Source organism: Pelmatolapia mariae, linkage group LG7 (assembly GCF_036321145.2).
Source record: "Pelmatolapia mariae isolate MD_Pm_ZW linkage group LG7, Pm_UMD_F_2, whole genome shotgun sequence".
NCBI lineage: Eukaryota > Metazoa > Chordata > Actinopteri > Cichliformes > Cichlidae > Pelmatolapia > Pelmatolapia mariae.
The window spans coordinates 58,349,029-58,368,650 of record NC_086233.1 but is presented as its reverse complement, the minus strand read 5'-3'; the positions used below and the strand labels follow the sequence as shown (position 1 = coordinate 58,368,650).

General features: G+C 37.7%; 1 protein-coding gene across 1 annotated transcript in view; it reads right to left on the bottom strand.

Annotated features, from left to right (window-relative positions):
• Positions 1 to 1,371: 1,371 nt before the first annotated feature.
• Positions 1,372 to 19,622, bottom strand: part of pdhx (pyruvate dehydrogenase complex component X) — a 28,245-nt gene continuing 9,994 nt past the window's right edge. The window contains exons 5-11 of the mRNA XM_063481197.1: positions 18,655 to 18,753; positions 12,472 to 12,637; positions 11,851 to 11,998; positions 9,589 to 9,647; positions 6,494 to 6,652; positions 3,008 to 3,072; positions 1,372 to 2,254 (exon numbers count right to left, since the gene is read on the bottom strand). Of these exons, the coding sequence (XP_063337267.1) occupies positions 1,999 to 2,254; positions 3,008 to 3,072; positions 6,494 to 6,652; positions 9,589 to 9,647; positions 11,851 to 11,998; positions 12,472 to 12,637; positions 18,655 to 18,753 (952 nt within the window). The 3' untranslated portion in view covers positions 1,372 to 1,998. The remainder of the gene's footprint in view (positions 2,255 to 3,007; positions 3,073 to 6,493; positions 6,653 to 9,588; positions 9,648 to 11,850; positions 11,999 to 12,471; positions 12,638 to 18,654; positions 18,754 to 19,622) is intronic.

Sequence of the window (19,622 nt, the reverse complement as noted above, 5' to 3'; positions counted from 1 at the left end):
ATAAATACTCAGCAGTGAGATCAGCACAGCTGACTTGCAAAACTATTTATATTCATCATCATTCATACATTAAAAAGTAATGGAGATGAAGAATGGGTTTGACCGAGGCTGAAATACTATCAGATGTGGTGATATAGTATTCAGTTTCCTAATAACCTAAATATAACTGACAAAACTAAATTAGTCGATAGTGTTTGTATATTAGTCCTGCATGTCATGTATTTCTGTTGTCTTGCTATTTATGTTTCCTGCACAGTTGGTGTGGAGCGCCCACAATTTTATGGTACATGTACAATAATAACAATAGGCCACTCAATTCTATTCTAATGTTGACTGTCACGACTAGTACATCTCTGTGAGAATGTTGATGAAAAGTAAAGTTTTTATCCACATGCCGAAACATGAAATGTTAACAACTACCACTTTGTCTGAAACTTTGTGCTTAAGTGTATTTTCTGTTGCCTTGATAACTAGCGAAAGGTGTGTGTCTGTGTGTGCAGAGGTGAGCATAGTGGATAAAACAGTCGGGCTATGCCAACCAAACCCCTGTTCCTATGTACCCCTTTCTGTGTCTATGTCTCCCTCTCAATCTGATGCCACAGCAACCATAGCACGAAATGTCCTTGCTTGTTATTAGGAAAAGGTTGTAACGGGCCGGAAGACTTGCAGTGAAGGGAAAAACGAGAAAGGAAAGGCTGGTATTAGAGTTTCTGTTCACTGTTCTCCTGAATCCTCCATTAGTTATGTAGGCTGCTGGGGGATTCCCAGCAGCCTACACCTTGTCGCTATATAAATAAAATTGAATTCCCCCCCCTCTTTGTCTTTAATCCTGGCCATAACAACATCAAATCAAGTCTGCTTTGGTACCGTTGCAACCTGCCTATTCCACAACTCACCTCGGGTAATTTACATTCAGACTTAAAATCTATCTGAATTCAGCTGAGCAGGTGCAAGGCAACCGTTTTTTTGGTTTTTTTTTTACCCTTTCAAGGCTGATAGTGGATAAAATGGAAATCTAACCCACAGAGGATGTTTGAAACCACAGCTTTTTCCTCCCGCTTTAAAAATATTAGAATATGCGTTTGCATATTTAGGGTAAGCTTTGTCTTACTGGTAGTATATAGAGACAGCTGTTCTTCCCACGCTTAAAGCAAAGATAAGCATCTGCCATCAGAACCTGACCTGTACACTCAACCCAGCAAATTATCTTAATTGGCTTTTAAAAAATAATTACTATGTAATCTCTTTGGATTCTAATTAAACAGAAACACACACTTGTGTAATCCAGTTTGTCAATCTGCTACTTTCTGAAAATCTGGGAAAAACATTAATGACACACACACACAAACATTTTAAGACTGAACAATGTGTTTTATTGGCAACCTTGATTTGTATACATCTGAATTTGAAGGATTTGTTCTCCAGTGTAGTGGATTTTAAATAAGTTAAAACATATTAATAGGAAAAATTAATAATAAATCAATTAGATTCTTACATTTTGTAACAGAAACCATTTTACATGAGTTTTGCAATCTAAATGGAAATAGTACTGCCAGTTGTATTGTTCAGTAATGTATAGCTTTGTTGTATAAATGTATAGTGAGGTTTTGAGAGAACTATTTGCATGTTTACCAACAGTGACATCGAGCAGATACACTTGACTGCGAAACAGCAGTTGAGCTGGACTTGAAACACTTTATGTACACAACACTAGTGTGGCAGAATAATCTTTTTCTTGGTAATTTGGCACCAAGAATCTTCCTCCACTCTAGCTGAGTCCCCATAACTCCTCCATCACAAAGCCTGGTTGATCATCAGTCAGAAGTAGTCAAAAAAATTAACTTTAAATTATGTACAATTCTACTCTGTAAGCCTTAATTGGAAACCAACCATTTAAGAGGTCTCTGGCTGTGAAAACCATGAGCCAGGCTTTGTCATGTAGGTGTTTCTTCCTGTATCTATAAAGTCCCTTTTATAAAGCTCTCTCTGTTTGTTTTTTCACACCAGGGCCATGCGTTGTGGTTTTTCTAGATTGGCTCGGAATTTATCAAGAAACCGCGATGCTAATTCGTCGTCCACTAGTCGCCCGTCACTGGACAACGTAACTGTCATCAGCTGCTTGGTGCACAGGGTCTGATCATCCTCACAGAGCTGCAGTTCAGCCCTGGACGTCCCAACAGCAAGGATACATGCCTGAGGCGGGTTAATCACAGCACTGAAGCCACTGATTCCAAACATCCCTAGGTTAGATATACTGTGGGATAAAAAGAGAAAAAGATAGCACGCATATTACATCAGTGGTCAAACTTAGCTGAAGATAATAAAAGGTCAAGACGATACATTAGTGGCTATGACTGTGTGACTTTTTGTCAACATCTGATAGACAGCTGATAAAATAAAACACTAAGCAGTTAAGATTACTACAGCAAAATTCAGCTCAAGAACTGCCCCTAAATATTGTGCAAAACTGACCTGAGGGCTTTCTGATGTTTGCATTAATGGGAGTTCTGGTTCAGGGGAATGGAAAAACTAATAGGTGAAGGATATAGACATAATGTATATCCTCAGGAGGGCGAAGAAAGTGGCGTCTCCGTAGGAATCCATTGCTTCTGCCTGACACAGAAACCCCATTTGTTTCTAAATGACACCATTAATTCTAATGAGTTAAAAAGCCCCCCTCCTTCACACTTCTGCAATTGATGAACAGTAACTGATGGTCTTTGTCGCCCAAGAACACATTCAGCTCAGGCTCACATGAAATGTAGAATATGCATAATATATTGGCTCACTGTGAAACCAGATTTTAATCATAAATGCGGAAATGTATAATGGCTTATTCTTATTACTGAGTTTCAAAGGAACATTGGGGAAATAGTATTAATAGATCACAGGAACCACTTTTTGACACATTACAAAAAAGTCTATTGAATAGCAATTAACTGAGACAGCAGTACTAAAAATAAAAAGGAAAACCTGGTAAAAATACTGACTATAATAACGACTTTACCTAAATGAGCCTCCCTGGTATTCCTCAGGAAGCAGTTTCCCATCTCGAGCCTTCTGGGCCAGAGCCTATAAAAACACCAGATCGATATTCTTAAAGAAATAAATACATTTGATGTATAAAATAGATCAAATACAAAATAGCCAGAATACATGTGTGATATACACAACAGACTTGGAAATGTAGATAAAACCATAAGCATGTGCAGTACTAATTAACTGTTAGTTATTGTACAGTCTGCAACACAAAATACAGAAAAGAATGTTTTCCTAATAAGGTTCAGCTCCTCACAAATACAACTAATGAAAATAATATTAAAATCAAGGTTTCACATTGAAAAAACGAAAAGACAGAATAAAGAAACGCAAATGGAATTCAAAACTGAAATTGCACTTTTAAAATGTTCACCGTGGTCCTCATAGAAATAGATTACTATCCTAATGTGCATGGGTAAATTAAAGAAACGGGAATGAAAAGCACCCAGAACTGCAGATGAGGCATCTGGTAACACATTAGTTCAGCTAGGTTATGTGAATCCTTGCTCTCTCACAGCATGAATGCTGTCTGAAAAGCTTGGAGAAAACCCAATATAACTGAGAAACAAAGCGTGAAAAAGGTATTGTTTCTAGTGCAAACACATGGCTCATTCAACCTTCTCCAAGAAGGATGGTGATATCAAGCAGTAAAACATTATAAAAGTACATGCTCCACATTAAACCACAGACTGTGTTGAAATAAAGAAGAGCTTATTGTTAAAATGTAGCACTGAACTTATCTTCTTCTAAGTTATTGGCTTATTTGAATAGAAATGTTCTTAAAAGGTTAATGGTAGGATATAACCATCACAGAAACTTGAGAGTGACTCACAAGACACAATAGAGTATGGTGGGTACAATTATGATAAGAGCCCTAAGTGCAAAAACAGTCATGTTCCTCTCCATCAAATCAACGGCCAGCAGTGCTCTATTCAGACATTGTGTCAATTTTAATTCGAGACCTATGAAAACCAGCAAATGCACATTTACCTCAAAGCAGCAGCACAAATAAATTGAATAGTTGTGGGTGGTAAAGAACATTTTGGAGGCTTAGGTGGACTGACATGTGTGCAGTGTTACTGCTCATGCTTTAAAGCAGCTGTTGTGTATGCAAGTATGTTAGCACTGAAACATTCTGATCTGGCATCTGAACAACTGACAAGTATTATATTATTTGAACTAAAATAATCAAAATAGGTTAAGACAATCACTATAAAAGTAATACATTGTCTCCTGGGAGTCACAACAAATCAGTAGGAATATAATTAGAAAGAACAGAACACTTTGACCACATTAATTTCAGTTCTCTAAAGAAAAAACCAAACCAAAACAACTGTTTTTCAATATAATGAAAAAGGAAGGAATGCAAAAAGGAACAAAAGATAAAGGAACTGTTTGTGATGCAAAAGGGTTTAATAAACATAGCAGCGCTTCTGGTCTGACCTGGACCACCACGGCAGCCAGTGGAGACAAACTATATAATAATACATGTATATATTTCAAAGCAAGCAGCTATGTGTATTCAATAGGTTAATGAAAAAAAAAGAAGTAAAATTGTATTGTGTACACAACTGTTTACACATATTCACCTCTAGCTTTGGTAGTCAAAGTCAAAGTCAAAGTCAACACAAACAGAAGCACCCGATCTTAAGCAATCACATTTGTTGCAAAAACTGATCACATGGGTTTAGGCAGTTACAGTAATAGTATGTCTAAAACCTAATCACACACCCACTGCTAAATCCAACCACCACCCTGCTGACTATCACTGGCATACACAGATATGCACTGTGCATCAAACGTACTTTCACCCCACCAAGTTTAAATTAGCACTCTTGCATGAACAAATGCTATTATACTAATACGGTTTCCACCACTGTCACTGCAACAGCCAATGTTACATGTACTATTACTTGTGCTGACACTGAGCTGTGATGTCGATAATGTGCAAGCAACAACGTGTCATTAGAGCCATAAGTGTTCTAAAAGTCAGCTCTACTTCTTGATTATGGAAAGAGTTTTGCATTTTCAGGTTTTATGACTGATAGCTGATGAATCCAACATCAATGTGTACAAAGATACGACAGTCATAAAAACAGACTCTGAACTTTAGGGAATTTTACATGGGGGTCACTGTACATGTCAAACATTATATTTTTTATTATCATCATCTATTTCAAAGTCATTTATAATTCATCGATTTGTGATGCATGTGTCTTTGATAGAAGTGTGTGGCTCTTATCATTAAGTATCTTTTTTGGTGCTTTACATTTTCAGAGCAACCTTGGAAACAAATTATTGTTCCCAGGTGTTTATGAGAAAGCAAAAAACAAAACAAAAAAGACCATTTTTACTTCATATACCATATCTGATCAATCTCTTCTCCAGATATCAAAAATCAAATTCCAAATCTACTGGCCTTTATAGTAGATATAAAGTGCTTCTCCTTTTCAGTTGATTAACTCTGTACAACACTTGGGAGATATCAGGTTAATCTGGTTAGTTAGCTCTGCTATCTGCTGACTTGAAGCTAGCTTAACTACAAATACTGTTTTAGCCACCACCACTGAGCTGGTGCGTAGGCTGCCCAGAGTGCTAATTTGGACTTTTCCATGCAGTACTTTTTGCTTTGCATTTATTTATTTTTACCAAAGCAAGAAAAGAAGAAATATTCTGTTCAGGAAACATAATCTTTCAAGGGGTTTTCCAAGCTCCAGAGTACACAAATGGTCAAAAACCATCTGCCCATGTTCCCAGATTTTGTTTCAGAGCTAACCACCACATGGAGAAAACAACGTCTGTACGTGTCACTGCACTCTATGGATTTTGAGATTCTCAGTTTTCTCATTTCCCCCCTATGAGTAATAGAGGAGCTTGTCTTGTGTCTGGTGTGTGTGCTACGTACCTTCATTGACAGCACTCCGAATATGACCAGTTGCTTGTTCGCTATGTTAATTCAGCTAGAGGTAAAGGACTGTCTAAACAGGGGTTGCCCCACTGAACCTAGCACCAAATGTTTGTCTTTGCCTCAGGGTGTGACAGCATAGTCCACCAGGGGACTGGCAACCTCATGAGCCCTATTTAAGGAGGTTTCTGTGAATGATATTTGTATTGTAGCTAGTTGGTCATTACCACACTCTTGTTCAGATCTATTAGTGGTGCTCTGACACTGGTTCAGTGGCTACTCTACAGGGCGTGTACATATACTCCATACTGTATTTGTTGTACTGAGTGAATCAACTGCAAGGGAACAAAATGTTATTACTACAACTTCTGTTCCCTGAAGGAGTGGAAATGAGGATTGAATGATGCTACTCTGAATTAATTAAAGTTACAGCCAGAATCTGTTAGGGTCCAGTCAAGTCTAAATCTCACATTAACTCATAGCATGTCAGAACAATGATTACACATAGTTGTTTTTTGCCTTCAACTCTTTTATTTTCAAGTTCTTTACCTTAGCATTAGATGAGATCTCCTGGACTCCTTTGTTTGCAGCATCCTTGATGATTGGAGTAATGAGACCTTTGTCTGTTGCCACAGCAATAGAAATATGCACTGAATCAAGTGCACGAGCTCCATCACCAGACCAAGTCACATTCACTTCTGGCATTTCCTAGGAAACAGGAGTCAAAGGTCACCTCATGTCCTCATGTTATCAGGGATAAATAAAGACAAAAAGAGATAAGCTCTCTTCAGTCGAGGTGTGTTAAGCTGCTTCCTTATTTCTACAGAGGTTGCTACGGATCCACATATTTGATTTGGCACAGATTTTACACCGGATTACACTCTTGATGCAGCCCTCCTACTTTATCTGGGCTTGTGACTGGCACTAGGAGATCATTAGTTTGTGATCCCCTGGGGCTGAATTTGTATCTCCTTCTGCTCTAAACTGGGAATCTTTTGAGTGTTTTTAACAAATACTCATCAGAAGTGGAGCCCCTATAATAAAATATTAGTGGTAATGCAAATGACCTTGACATTTGAGAGGTACATAAATACATTAGATGAACTAATGTAGTGCAGACAATGAACCAAACATATTTTCGTCACATGGGATGCCTTACCAACAGTAAAACGCAGTGAATGTGACAGTGCCTGTGTTGCTTTGGCATTTTATGGTCACATAGAGAGGCAAATTATTATTATTTTTTTTATAATTCTGTCCTGTGTGGTAGCTTTTGCAATCAGAATTAAGATATCAATTCACTGTTGTGCCAAACACATTTTGCTTTTTCAAGATTAGCTCTATAATCTAAGAAGCTTGGAATGAAGAAATAAAAAGATGAACCCTGAACGAGAGGAGCCTACAGAGAATTTATAGAGCTAATGTCTGTGAAGGTTCTCAGTCATCGTAGTCAAAGGATCTTGGAAAGAAAAGCTTCTGGACTTCTTTAAGTTGTTTGAAGATGTTTCACCTCTTATCCGAGAAGTTTCTTCAGTTCTAAGGTCAAATGGTGGAGAGTCCCAGATTTAAGCCCTATGGGAGTGTCAATGGACACTCCCATAGGGCGTGTCCATTGGACTGTCTGCAATCTATAATCCAGTGTTGAGATCCCTTCCCAGATGCCTTAACGCCCACTCACATCCTGGGCCATTTGACCTCAGGAAATCATATGATAGGGTGGGGCTAGGTTTCACAATGAGCTCACCCAAAACATTGGCTGATAGTGACCTACACCTACCGTTTTCACACTTCGGCTTGTGTAATTAGGTAGAGGATCATTAGGGGGTCCATTGTCCCTCTTGGAGTGACACTCCCATAGGGCTTAAATCTGGGACTCTCCACCATTTGATCTTAGAACTGAAGAAGCTTCTCGGATGAGAGGTGAAACGTCTTCAAGCAACTTAAAAAAGTCCAGACACTTTTCTTTCCAAGATCCTTTGACTACGATGACTGAGAACCTTCACAGACATTAGCTCTATAAATTCTCTGTAGGCTCCCCTCGTTCAGGGTTCATCTTTTTATTTCTTCATTTCTATTCGTGTTATTAAAGTTATTACCCAGTTTTGAATTTTTGTGTTCCAGATGATTGTGTTTTTTTTCTTACAGGTGCAGCAATTGGCGATACATGCACTTCTGTTTGCACTCTATCCTTTTATTATGACTTCCTGTCCTGCCTTAGATGTTGTCATATTCTATGCCACATATAGTATAATAACTTTAATAACACGAATAGAAATGAAGAAATAAAAAGATGAACCCTGAACGAGAGGAGCCTACAGAGAATTTATAGAGCTAATGTCTGTGAAGGTTCTCAGTCATCGTAGTCAAAGGATCTTGGAAAGAAAAGTGTCTGGACTTTTTTAAGTTGCTTGAAGACGTTTCACCTCTCATCCGAGAAGCTTCTTCAGTTCTAAGATCAAATGGTGGAGAGTCCCAGATTTAAGCCCTATGGGAGTGTCACTCCAAGAGGGACAATGGACCCCCTAATGATCCTCTACCTAATTACACAAGCCGAAGTGTGAAAACGGTAGGTGTAGGTCACTATCAGCCAATGTTTTGGGTGAGCTCATTGTGAAACCTAGCCCCACCCTATCATATGATTTCCTGAGGTCAAATGGCCCAGGATGTGAGTGGGCGTTAAGGCATCTGGGAAGGGATCTCAACACTGGATTATAGATTGCAGACAGTCCAATGGACACGCCCTATGGGAGTGTCCATTGACACTCCCATAGGGCTTAAATCTGGGACTCTCCACCATTTGACCTTAGAACTGAAGAAACTTCTCGGATAAGAGGTGAAACATCTTCAAACAACTTAAAGAAGTCCAGAAGCTTTTCTTTCCAAGATCCTTTGACTACGATGACTGAGAACCTTCACAGACATTAGCTCTATAAATTCTCTGTAGGCTCCTCTCGTTCAGGGTTCATCTTTTTATTTCTTCATTTCTATTCGTGTTATTAAAGTTATTATACTATATGTGGCATAGAATATGACAACATCTAAGGCAGGACAGGAAGTCATAATAAAAGGATAGAGTGCAAACAGAAGTGCATGTATCGCCAATTGCTGCACCTGTAAGAAAAAAAACACAATCATCTGGAACACAAAAATTCAAAACTGGGTACATAAATCAACATTCTTCTTGTGGTTAGTGTGTGTGTGACAGAGAGAGAAAGGGAGAGAGAGTGTCGAGTGGAAGTGTGTAGGTGTGTGTGTCTTTGCCATGAAATTTACTTGAAAATGAATTGAATGAAAACGAAGTGGCAATAATGTGACACAATATTTTATATTAATATAATAACATAGTATTTTATAGTGTAAAATAAGTAAGTCATTATATTCTTATGAAATGTTGCTGGAATAACTACATTACCAGGAGGGCCACATCGTCCACAACGTCCAATACCTTGCACATATTCTTTAAATCTAACAACACATCTTAGACACATGTGTCCAAATGGTTTATTGAGCACTGGAAGAGATTAAAGTTATGGATAACATCGCAATGTTCTAAAAAAAATACAGGGTTAGAAATGAACAGATGACCCATCTTTGGCAATTACACACATTGAAGAAACAAATGACAACAAATGAGGAGTACTTACTCTGAGTGTAACAGCTGCTGCCTTGATGATGAAGTCATTAACAGACACTTTAATCTGTTCTGAAAAGACAAAGAAGGACTTATGAGAATAACCTAATCTCTTCTTATTATTATCAGAACTAAGCCAAAGCTGGATAAGCTAAAAACGTATGGTTCTAAATACCAAGGCAGAGTGAAAGTCGGGTATCTTGTACAAGACCTGCAATGTTTGACTTATCAAAAAACAGTCAGTTAAAGAGGGAAAATTCTAAATGAATTAATTTCCATGTAAACAAACTGCAAGTGCATGACATTACACATGCAGTTGCATGGGGAAAAATGCAATATATTGTTGTTGTTCACTCCAGCTGATCAGAAGAGGCCCCTCTATACCAAACTCACTGATGCGAATTTGCTTCATTCCCTGCTTGATGTGTAACACACACTGGGGCAGTCAGGCTTGGCATCAGAGCCAACTTTTACTAGTGGCCAATAATGCAGTACCAGACAGTTCTGAATGCTGTGAGCAGTATGATTAATGAGCTAACCGTGAAATCGCACTGGTCGAGAACAATGAGAGTCCACAAAAACAACCGGCGAGAGAATCCCTCCGTACACACACAACCTTGCTAATAGGTCTGGAATGGCCATCCCATTTCCTCTATCACAGAGACAGGACCCAAAGAGATTTACTGTTTGTTTGACTGTGCTGAAAAGTTAAGCTAAATAAGGCCAATTACATGACACAGCATTAAACTAAGTGTTTTAAAATTGGAATCTGACATAGTACTCTTACTTAACATGAAAAAATGTCCCAAAGTAATCACAGGCTCCATTTAGGAAATCAAGCCATTAAGGATAGATATTTTTCTTTTTATGTGCAAAAGTGAATGTCACGTGTCAGTGTTCACTTTCTGGTTTGTGGTGGAAACTGTCCTTCAATTTACACACCCAAGATTCTGTTTCACAAGAAGTAGATGTTTGCTCAATAACCGTTGTTAGGGAAGGTTGTGAAGCTGAGGAAGTAATGCCCACACTGCTAGTTTCAACCAATGCTTCATTTGATATTAGAATTGCATCAGACTTACAGTATTCAATGTGTATAGTGTGTATTTTATAAAAATTATAAGATTGTAACGATCTATCTTCCCTGTGGTATTCATTGCCCCTACATTTACTGTTAAACCCACGTTGATTCCTTGGCTTTCAGTTCTGACTTCTTTTATTTTGTCATTTCTTACTCAAGTTTTCTCATTTTATGCTTCATTTCTTAAATGTCACTTGATTATTTGAAATGTACAACACTTTGGTCAATGGCTATTGTTTTAAATGTGCTATATAAATAATTTTGACTTGTATTCAGAGGCCTTTAATACCATTTTTTTAAATTCAGTAATACTGTCATTTATCACATGGTACACACCAACAGATCTAACATGTTTAAGTATTAATACTATGCTGCAGAATATTAAGAAATGGCTTTGGTAGACATGGCTCTTTCCTAGATCACATCAGTGGAAGTCAGCCCTGTGAATCCAACTTCAGCCATTCACAAATCCCTGCTTAAGAAACCATACAGCATGTGCACACTCATCATGCTGAGTAACTCTTTCAGCGTTTATAGTTACTTGTCAAAATGTGGCAAGTACACAAAAAAATAGTGATACTGTTGATGCTTAACAAAAAGCACAGCAAACAGAAATAAAGTTACAAGATGTGCCCTTCGTCAAGAGGAACTGGCTACAATTCCTCTTTGGATTTAGTTTGTCTAAATGACTTCTCTTTATGATGCCAGACTGTCTCCATGATACTGAGAACAGGGCTCTATTGCAGCCATAGATATACTGCAGGTCTTGCTCATGGGGTACTGCTTCATGGATAGGCATTTAAACGTCAAAAGTGGCTAAATCATTTGCCAAGTACAATAATTTCTCTGTCCATAAAACAAAAGTCACCACCTCTGTGGAACACAGATATATGTATTGATTTGAAACACAGGAACGGACATGAACTACGAGCTGAATGCTCGAATGAAACGTCACATTAATCTTCTGAAATCCACAACTTCACAGATAAGCTGTCTTACAAATTTACCTGTCAGTATGCATTATGGGAGATACCACTTGCAAGACAACAACCCTGCTTAAGAATCCATACAGCATGTGCACACTCATCATGCTGAGTAACTCTTTCAGCGTTTATAGTTACTTGTCAAAATGACAAGTAACTATAAACTAACAGTGTTAATGAAAAGACACAAGTTTTTTCATTTCATTGTTTTTACCTTTGGCCAGATCTTTGCGGAGTTGCATGACAGCAGCCATGTCACAGTCGATGGATGCATATGAATGGGGGATGGTGGTCTTTGACTGGGTAAGCCTTTGAGCAATCACACGGCGGACATTTGAAGCTGGAACCTCAGTGAAAGATCCCTGGAGATATGAAGGAGGAAGAATGGGAGGTAAATAATTCAGTGAAGGAAAAAAAAGACATTTTGAGAGAGCCAACACTGATGTGGTGGACACATCTTCACTGCTACTAACGACTCCAAAAACGCATGAAGTGAATAAATGTTGACGGCAGCCTTGATAGTTAATGACTGGTTAAAAAGTCTCAGTCTTTGAGATGAACAGGATACCACTAACTGATACTACCCAACAGGCATACCAAATGAAACTGATAAATATCTACAGCAGCAATGTAAAAGGTAACCACGCAGAAATAGTTATTGTTTGAGATGAGACAATCCCATTACATCCTCTTTGCCAAAAGTGACAAATCCCCAAATGTAAATGCTCCATCTGAGTCAGTAGCTGAATGATATCTGGCAGTTTGTTAGTACAACCCCAAATAGAAACTGCATCATGTAAGAGTATTTTTGAGAGAATGTGTGAGGAGTGATCACCGGTGCTCCTGGTTTTCCCGGTACAGACAATGGAGGTATGTTTGGTCTGCTTCCTGGAAGTGGAGGACTGGCTGCTGGAGCAGAGATGGGACTTGGAGGAGTTGAGGCAACCACAGATGGCACTGCTTTGGGAGCAGGAGATGCTTTCAGAAGACTCAGTGCATCCCTGTTAAAGAAAAAAAAAAGAAACAAATTAACACTAAATGTGAGAAAGACACTTTTAGAAGAAAAAAAAAAACTGCATCCGAACCTCCACTGAAGCTGGAAGCACTGTATTCAACACCTTTTGTCCAACATACACACTATCCTGCCTCTGATCATGACCAAACCATCTCAGCCTTGTCTCTTTCTTCTTTCTCAGTATGAAGCCATACTGGTGCTCACTGATCATTACCTCTCCTCTTAGCCTAGCTTCAACAACAATCCTAGTGATTTTCCATTCACTGAGGCCACCTGGAGGAGTGTCAAAACTGTTTTGGATGCAGGAAAAGCCAGACACCTCAAACTAGGCACAATAAACACACTGGACTGGGTCAGAGGTTTGTCAAATACTACTCTGAATAAAACTTTATATAAAATTATCAATATTTATGATTGCACCGCATGACAATCCAAATAGACAATGAAAACATGCTTCGTTTGAAAAAAATCATGATTATTTTTCAGCTTTATTTGGCTCACTCTTTGTTGAACTGCACCTGATTTTCAGTTCCAGCCTGTTAAAGAGATAACAGATATCATTTATTACCTCTAATAACCCTTTTCTTTTTCATTTTTTTTCATTTATCAAATGATGACCTAATTTTTTATGTAAAAAACAAATCAAAATATTTTCTTCTTCATGAAAAAGTGCTCCAATGCCATTATCTCTGCCTTGACTGTTATTAACACAATTTCATCTGTGTGAAACAACACTTACATAACTAAAGTTAGTATAAAAATGCATTATTCATCCACATGTTTCTATTTGCCTACAAGTAACAGTCATCTGGTTTTTGTTTGTGTCAGCTTTCTGGAAAGGTAACATTCAGTTTCTTCTGGAGAAAAGGAGTCATGAGAATCGTCCGTTATTCTGAAACACCATCAGCACGGGTAGGATCCGGTGCCAACTGCAGGAAGGCTTATTCAAAATCTTTGGTCTAAGTGGACTTCCCTCTAGCATAGTGAGTCATGGACAGCCTGACTTTAACCAGAAAAAACACTACATCTATGAACCTCCTCTGAAGCTGGAAGAACCGTATTCAACACCTTTTGTCCAACATATACACTATCCTGTCTCTGAACATGACCAAACCATCTCAGCCTTGTCTCTTTCTTCTTTGAAGAAACTATGAAGCCATACTGGTGCTCACTGATCATCACCTCTCCTCTTAGCCTAGCTTCAACAACTCTTTTCCATAAACTCACGGTATGGCTCATCAACTTAAGAAAAAATTATGCTTGAGTAAATAAAAGTTTAAAAAAAGGAAATAAAGTTAAAAGTAACAGTCATCTGGTTTTTGTTTGTGTGAGCTTTTGGGGAAGGTAACATTCAGTTTCTTCTGGAGAAAAGGTGTCATGAGAATCATCCCTTAGAATCATTCATGAGAATCATCCGTTAGTCACAAACACCATCAGCACGGGTAGGATCCGGTGCCAACTGCAGGAAAGCATATTCAAAACCTTTGCTAGTGGGAAGTCTACTTAGAGCATAGTGAGTCATGGACAGCCTGACTTTAACCATAAAAAACACTATCAAATGCTGTATACTAATTATTTTGATGTAACACTGCACTCACATTAAAGAACTGTTTGTATACAACTTGCAGGTCATCCTACACTAACTTGATACAACATAATAACACAGTCCCTTCATTAAGGCTCATAGTTCACCCTTTAAAGTTAAGGATTAAAATCACGCTATCTCGAGGAGTCTTTTGAATAAGCAGATGTAAAATGTGGATGTGGAATTGTCACTATGGTAACCCAGGAAATGAAAATTTCCAACATGTGGCTAATGTGCTAAAGCAAGCAAAAGCTAAAGCAATTTATTCAAATAGCATTTCCTTAGACAAGAGTGCCTGGTTTACAAAAGTTAACAAACAGCACGAGAAACTAGAATTAATAGAAACTTAATTCTGAAAAGGACAAACAATAAAAACCATGCAATAACTGAAGGCATTTAAAGGCAGCATGAAAAAATATATAAATATAGCTTTAAAATCAAGTTGCTGTTTTGGGCCTTTTAGTCAAAATTGAATGGTTCCACATTAGTCTCCAGGCCATAGGTCCTGCCACATGCCTTCAGCAGCCCTCCAGTTTACAGGCCTTGCAGCTCTGTTTCAAACTGAAAAAAAAAGTCTCAATACGTTTGTTCAGTAAGGCTTTTGTGGGCAATATCAGACAATCAAGACAGCTGATTAAATTGGACCACTTGTGAAACTCGAGGTAATAATATTACCTTAAACACGGAATCTTTACTCTATAATTACATCAATCACTGAGCATGATATGAACATTTTTCTCTAACAGCCTACAGTTTCATAAAAGTTGTAGAGAAGGTGATTGAAGATATTAAAGACTGCTATGCTAAGAACTAAAATGGGAAGAGAAAGGCAATAAAAGAGAGGAGGTACTAAGAAAACCGCCCTGGATAATTTTGATCCTACTAGTAAGAGCTGGAAGGAGCAGGTATCAGGTGTACTTGTTTGTAGCTCTTTAGTTCTAGTTCATCGGATATGTAAGCGGTCTTTTGTCTGGACCAGCTGCCTCTTACCCCTAGCATAGCGCTAGGAATAGCCAAAGCCCCACAGCTGCCAATTTGTTCTGTCTGGCACAGTCGCTCCTCCCTTTCTTTTACCTATAAAAGTATGTGTTTGTGGAGGGAAAGGAGCAGCTTGCAAGTCCCTCAGCTAACCACAAAGAACGACAGAGAGTGTTTATTGATTACAGAGGGCTATCAATTTCAATACCACAAAGTATTATGAAAGTCCCATATAAGAATCAATAAAGCCTTTATGTTATTGAATAAATTCAAGTCAAGTCAACAGCAACCTGGAGGGGCCACTAAAAGATGACACTGCAGATACCTTTTTTTTTTTTAATGTGGCTTTCTGCCATGCCTTTTTCAGACCAACCATTTATATCCTTACTGACAGCCAAGGAAAAGGAGCTGCGGAAAGACTAGAAGGTGACCAGAATATTAAAAAGGCACAGAAGCAGCACTCACATGCACGCATGAAAAGACAAGTCTGGACACACTGCAGGGATCATGAATTTAAAATAAACAAACAAAAAGAAATCGATGCTTTTAAATTCAGGGGGAATTAAAATGACGTATTACAAAAAATAAGTGTAGTGTAGTGCAGTCTGACTAGTGTTTTCTTAATGATTTCAGCTTTAAAAATAACATCAGTGCAGAAGCAGACATTAAACAGCACATTTCCACTACAAAACTCCGAAATAAAACAACAATATTATTAACAACATTATTGTTTAGAATATTGTTTACAATTTGGGGTGTAACAAAAATGGTGTAGATTTACATCTAGGTGTTAAAAAGATCAAAAAGGGGTTAAATTAAAAAGTATAGGCCTCCCAAACTAAAGATACTTCAAATGCACAGCAATGCAAAAGTTCCAGAATTACTGGCTATCCTTTTCACTAATGCAATCAAAATGAACATAAATGATATCTCCCCTGGATTATCACAGGGTTAATATATTCCTGTTGTGAAAATATAACAAAAGTTATAGCAAGTTTTTAATTAGCTGGACGAGTCAATCGTTGTTAATGACAATGGTGGAAAAAAAAATGGTGAAAAAGAGCAAAAAATGCATTTGTCTTTACACTTTCTGTTTTAAAGCTCTGCTATTGATTATTGACCAGTACTTACACAGTACGTTTGTAATCTATGTCAGCACTCAAAGTGTTTTCTTACTATAAGCCTCAATTACCTGTTCACACACTAGCACTTTTTTCTATGCCAAAGTGTGTTTTAAGCTAACATTCACACACTCACGCTTTAATGGATACATCAGGGGAAACTCATGCAGAATATATTGCCAACACACAAACTAGGGGAACGAACCACTGACTTTCTGACAGTTACACAACGTGCTCTACGTTCTACGCTACAACCGGCCTGCACCTAAATTGAATGTGAATTTGGGTCTGTTTTTACTCAAGAAAGCACAAAGCTTATGTCAAAGCGATATGAGAACATTTGGTTTTAGTCTCCCTAAATATTTATTCATTCCCTAAATATATACCAAATACTTGGAATATGCCTTTCTGTGATATTGCTCCAACCAAAAAAGTCACTGGTGGGAAGTAAAGGGCTAAAAACATAAGCAAAGAAACCACTTGTTAAACATTTCCTCAAGCTGGTAAATCCCACGACAATGAGTAGGGAAATGGTAAGTCTGGTAAGTCAAACTGGCCGGGCCTCCCAAGCTTTTACTGATATTATCACTAAGTAAACAACATAGTATGCCTCTGTACCAATATTTTGTATCACCCCTGGCAGTGACAGTCTTGCCTGCAGAGTTTTAGTAGATACCAGCTAGGTAATGCCTTAGAAATAAAGCTTTGTATTTGTAGCTTTTTGCTTGTTTGCTTTAATTTTCTGGTTGCTCTTTGAAGAGCACGTTGTTCAATAACAGAAGGATGGTTAGCCTTTTAATTTTTAATTAAAAGAGTCCCTCTTCCTTTGATATTTTTTCAGCCTCAGCCTTTCCTTTCTGAGGATCTTCCGAGTTAATAGGCAGCTTAAGTTTCATCAAGTGAATATTCTGCCTAAGCGTTCAAGCAAATCTGGAGCCCAGCTGAAGGTTTAAAGAAGAGGTCTCTGAGCAACCACATGAAATACAATTAAAACTGCATCACTAATCGAACAATTTAAAACCTTGAAATGTTGACACACAAAGCACCCAGTATGTTTATGCTTATAACCTAGAAAATTAATGTAGCTTTGTATTAAATTTACCTACTGTAGAACAGCATATCGTACTTGCTTGTTTGTTGTTAAGAAACATTTATATATGATTTTTAGTTTGCAATCAAGATGTACATCTACAGAATGGGATTGTTAAAACAAAACAAGTGCCTAACAGGTTTTCTAGGCTTTCTTGCAGCCTTAAACTCACTTGTTAATAAAATTGGTGACATGTTGAAAACATTTAACGTAAATCACAGTAGTGAAATTATAAGAAGGATTATCTTATGAGAAAAGAAAAACCCACCCTAGTTCTAGGAGTAATCATTCTTTACAGCATTTAGTTTAAAAGACTTCATGCATACTTCCCTTACTGTCTAACACGCCCTTGAAAGCATATGGTCTGTGTTTCTATGGTCACCAGTGTGTCCCAGAGACTGGGTTGCTATGGCAACAGAAGTTTCTTAATGAGATCCCCCAGCAGGGTGTTAGTTGGGTAACGAGAGCATTCAATCAGGTCCCCACTGACAGCAGGTAGCCATTAGATCCTTGTCTGTTTGCCACTTTTTGTTGCATGAAGATTTAAATACCTGATACTTCAAACCATGTTAGAGAAATTTCTCCAACATTACTGTCCACATTGACCTGTTCTTCTAACATCTCCTTCCTTTAGAGATTCTGCAATATTATGGTGACTGATTACCATACCAAACAATCCTTTTTAAGCTGATACATCACTAACAGCGTAAACAGAGTACAGTGCATGCAAAAACTGAGACTGATAATTTTGCTTTAAACTCTTGAACTTTCAGACTGACCTGCATGTGATTATGTCTAGCATCTGAATCTATAGAGATTTTAGCAAACATAATAATCATTGGCCAACTCAAAGTTTGTGTGCAAACACTCAAACAACCGTAAGTCAAAGATTAAAACATAAGCTATAAGGGTGTTATGTGATATATGACATTACATTCAGTTATAGCCTATAGTGTTGGAACCTTCAACAGAAAGAAGAAAAAAAAGTCTTAAATTTGCCACCATAAATAAGCCTGACAGCTTGTTTGCACTTTTTACAACCTCCAGCATAACTGATGCACAGATGTTTATTATTATAGGAAGGTATATATCCCATATGCTTGGCTTAAGCATGATATATCTTGCAAAAAAAGAAAAAGAAAAGAAAAAGACCAAAGAAAGTTAAGCCAGTTAAGTGAAAAAAACAAACAAACAAACCCCCCAAAAACTTGTGTCATTTAGGCACTTACTCCTTTGTGATTATTCCTCTAGGTCCTGTGGGTGTGGCCAGTTTTGGATCCAAACCATGAGTGTCCAGAATGTGTCGTGCTGCTGGGCTCAGACGTAACCTGGAAAAGAAAACGAGAGAGTGGCAAAACTTTTGGTTTTAAAGACCTCATCTGGTAGCTTCAAGGTAGTTGCAGAGAAACTTCAAATGAGTTTTACATGGGACAGCTTACCCAATACCAATACTAATAGAGTAATTTAACATTTTTCTTCTGACATATCAGTCAATATTTTTTCGTTTCTAGCACAAAAACATGAACAGATAAAGAAATTTCTCTAACATTTATTATGTCCAGTTATTCGTGAGTCCTTGAGCGCGCTCTGCTCAAAAGAGCTGGTTGTTCTGTTTCTGCCTACAGAAATGTGCTGCCAACAGGGAATTTGTAGAGTCCCATCTGGTGGATAAACTATGCAAGATCACCAGTAATATGACGACTGAATTATGTTTTTCCCCATCTCTGTTTTACTTTTTACTTGTTCATTTATCAGATTTTATAAAGGCCAATACTGATATATCAGCTAATACATAATACAGTTTGGGCTCTATAGACACAGTCAGTTATATGGTTCACTTAACTAATGCAACAATGTACAGAATAACTTTAGTGAAATTTAAAAAAAAAATCTTCACATCTAAAATTACTTATACTGAAAAAAATAATGCATAAAAAAGTCTTTAACTGTCAATGTTGTTTTCCACTCTAGACAAGACTTCTGCACAGCATATCCATGCTTGAACTTTTAGGCCCTGCCACAGTGATGTTAGCAAAGTACAAATCTGAATATGAGAATGTGCTCAGCAAAAAATGTTTGCAAAACAAGTTCCATTTGTCAGGGAGTGGTTCCTTTGCCTTTTACAACAGTATTTATTGTGTAAATAGGGACATTCTGAAATGTGAACAGAAAAAGATCATCTCATTCAGCATATTAC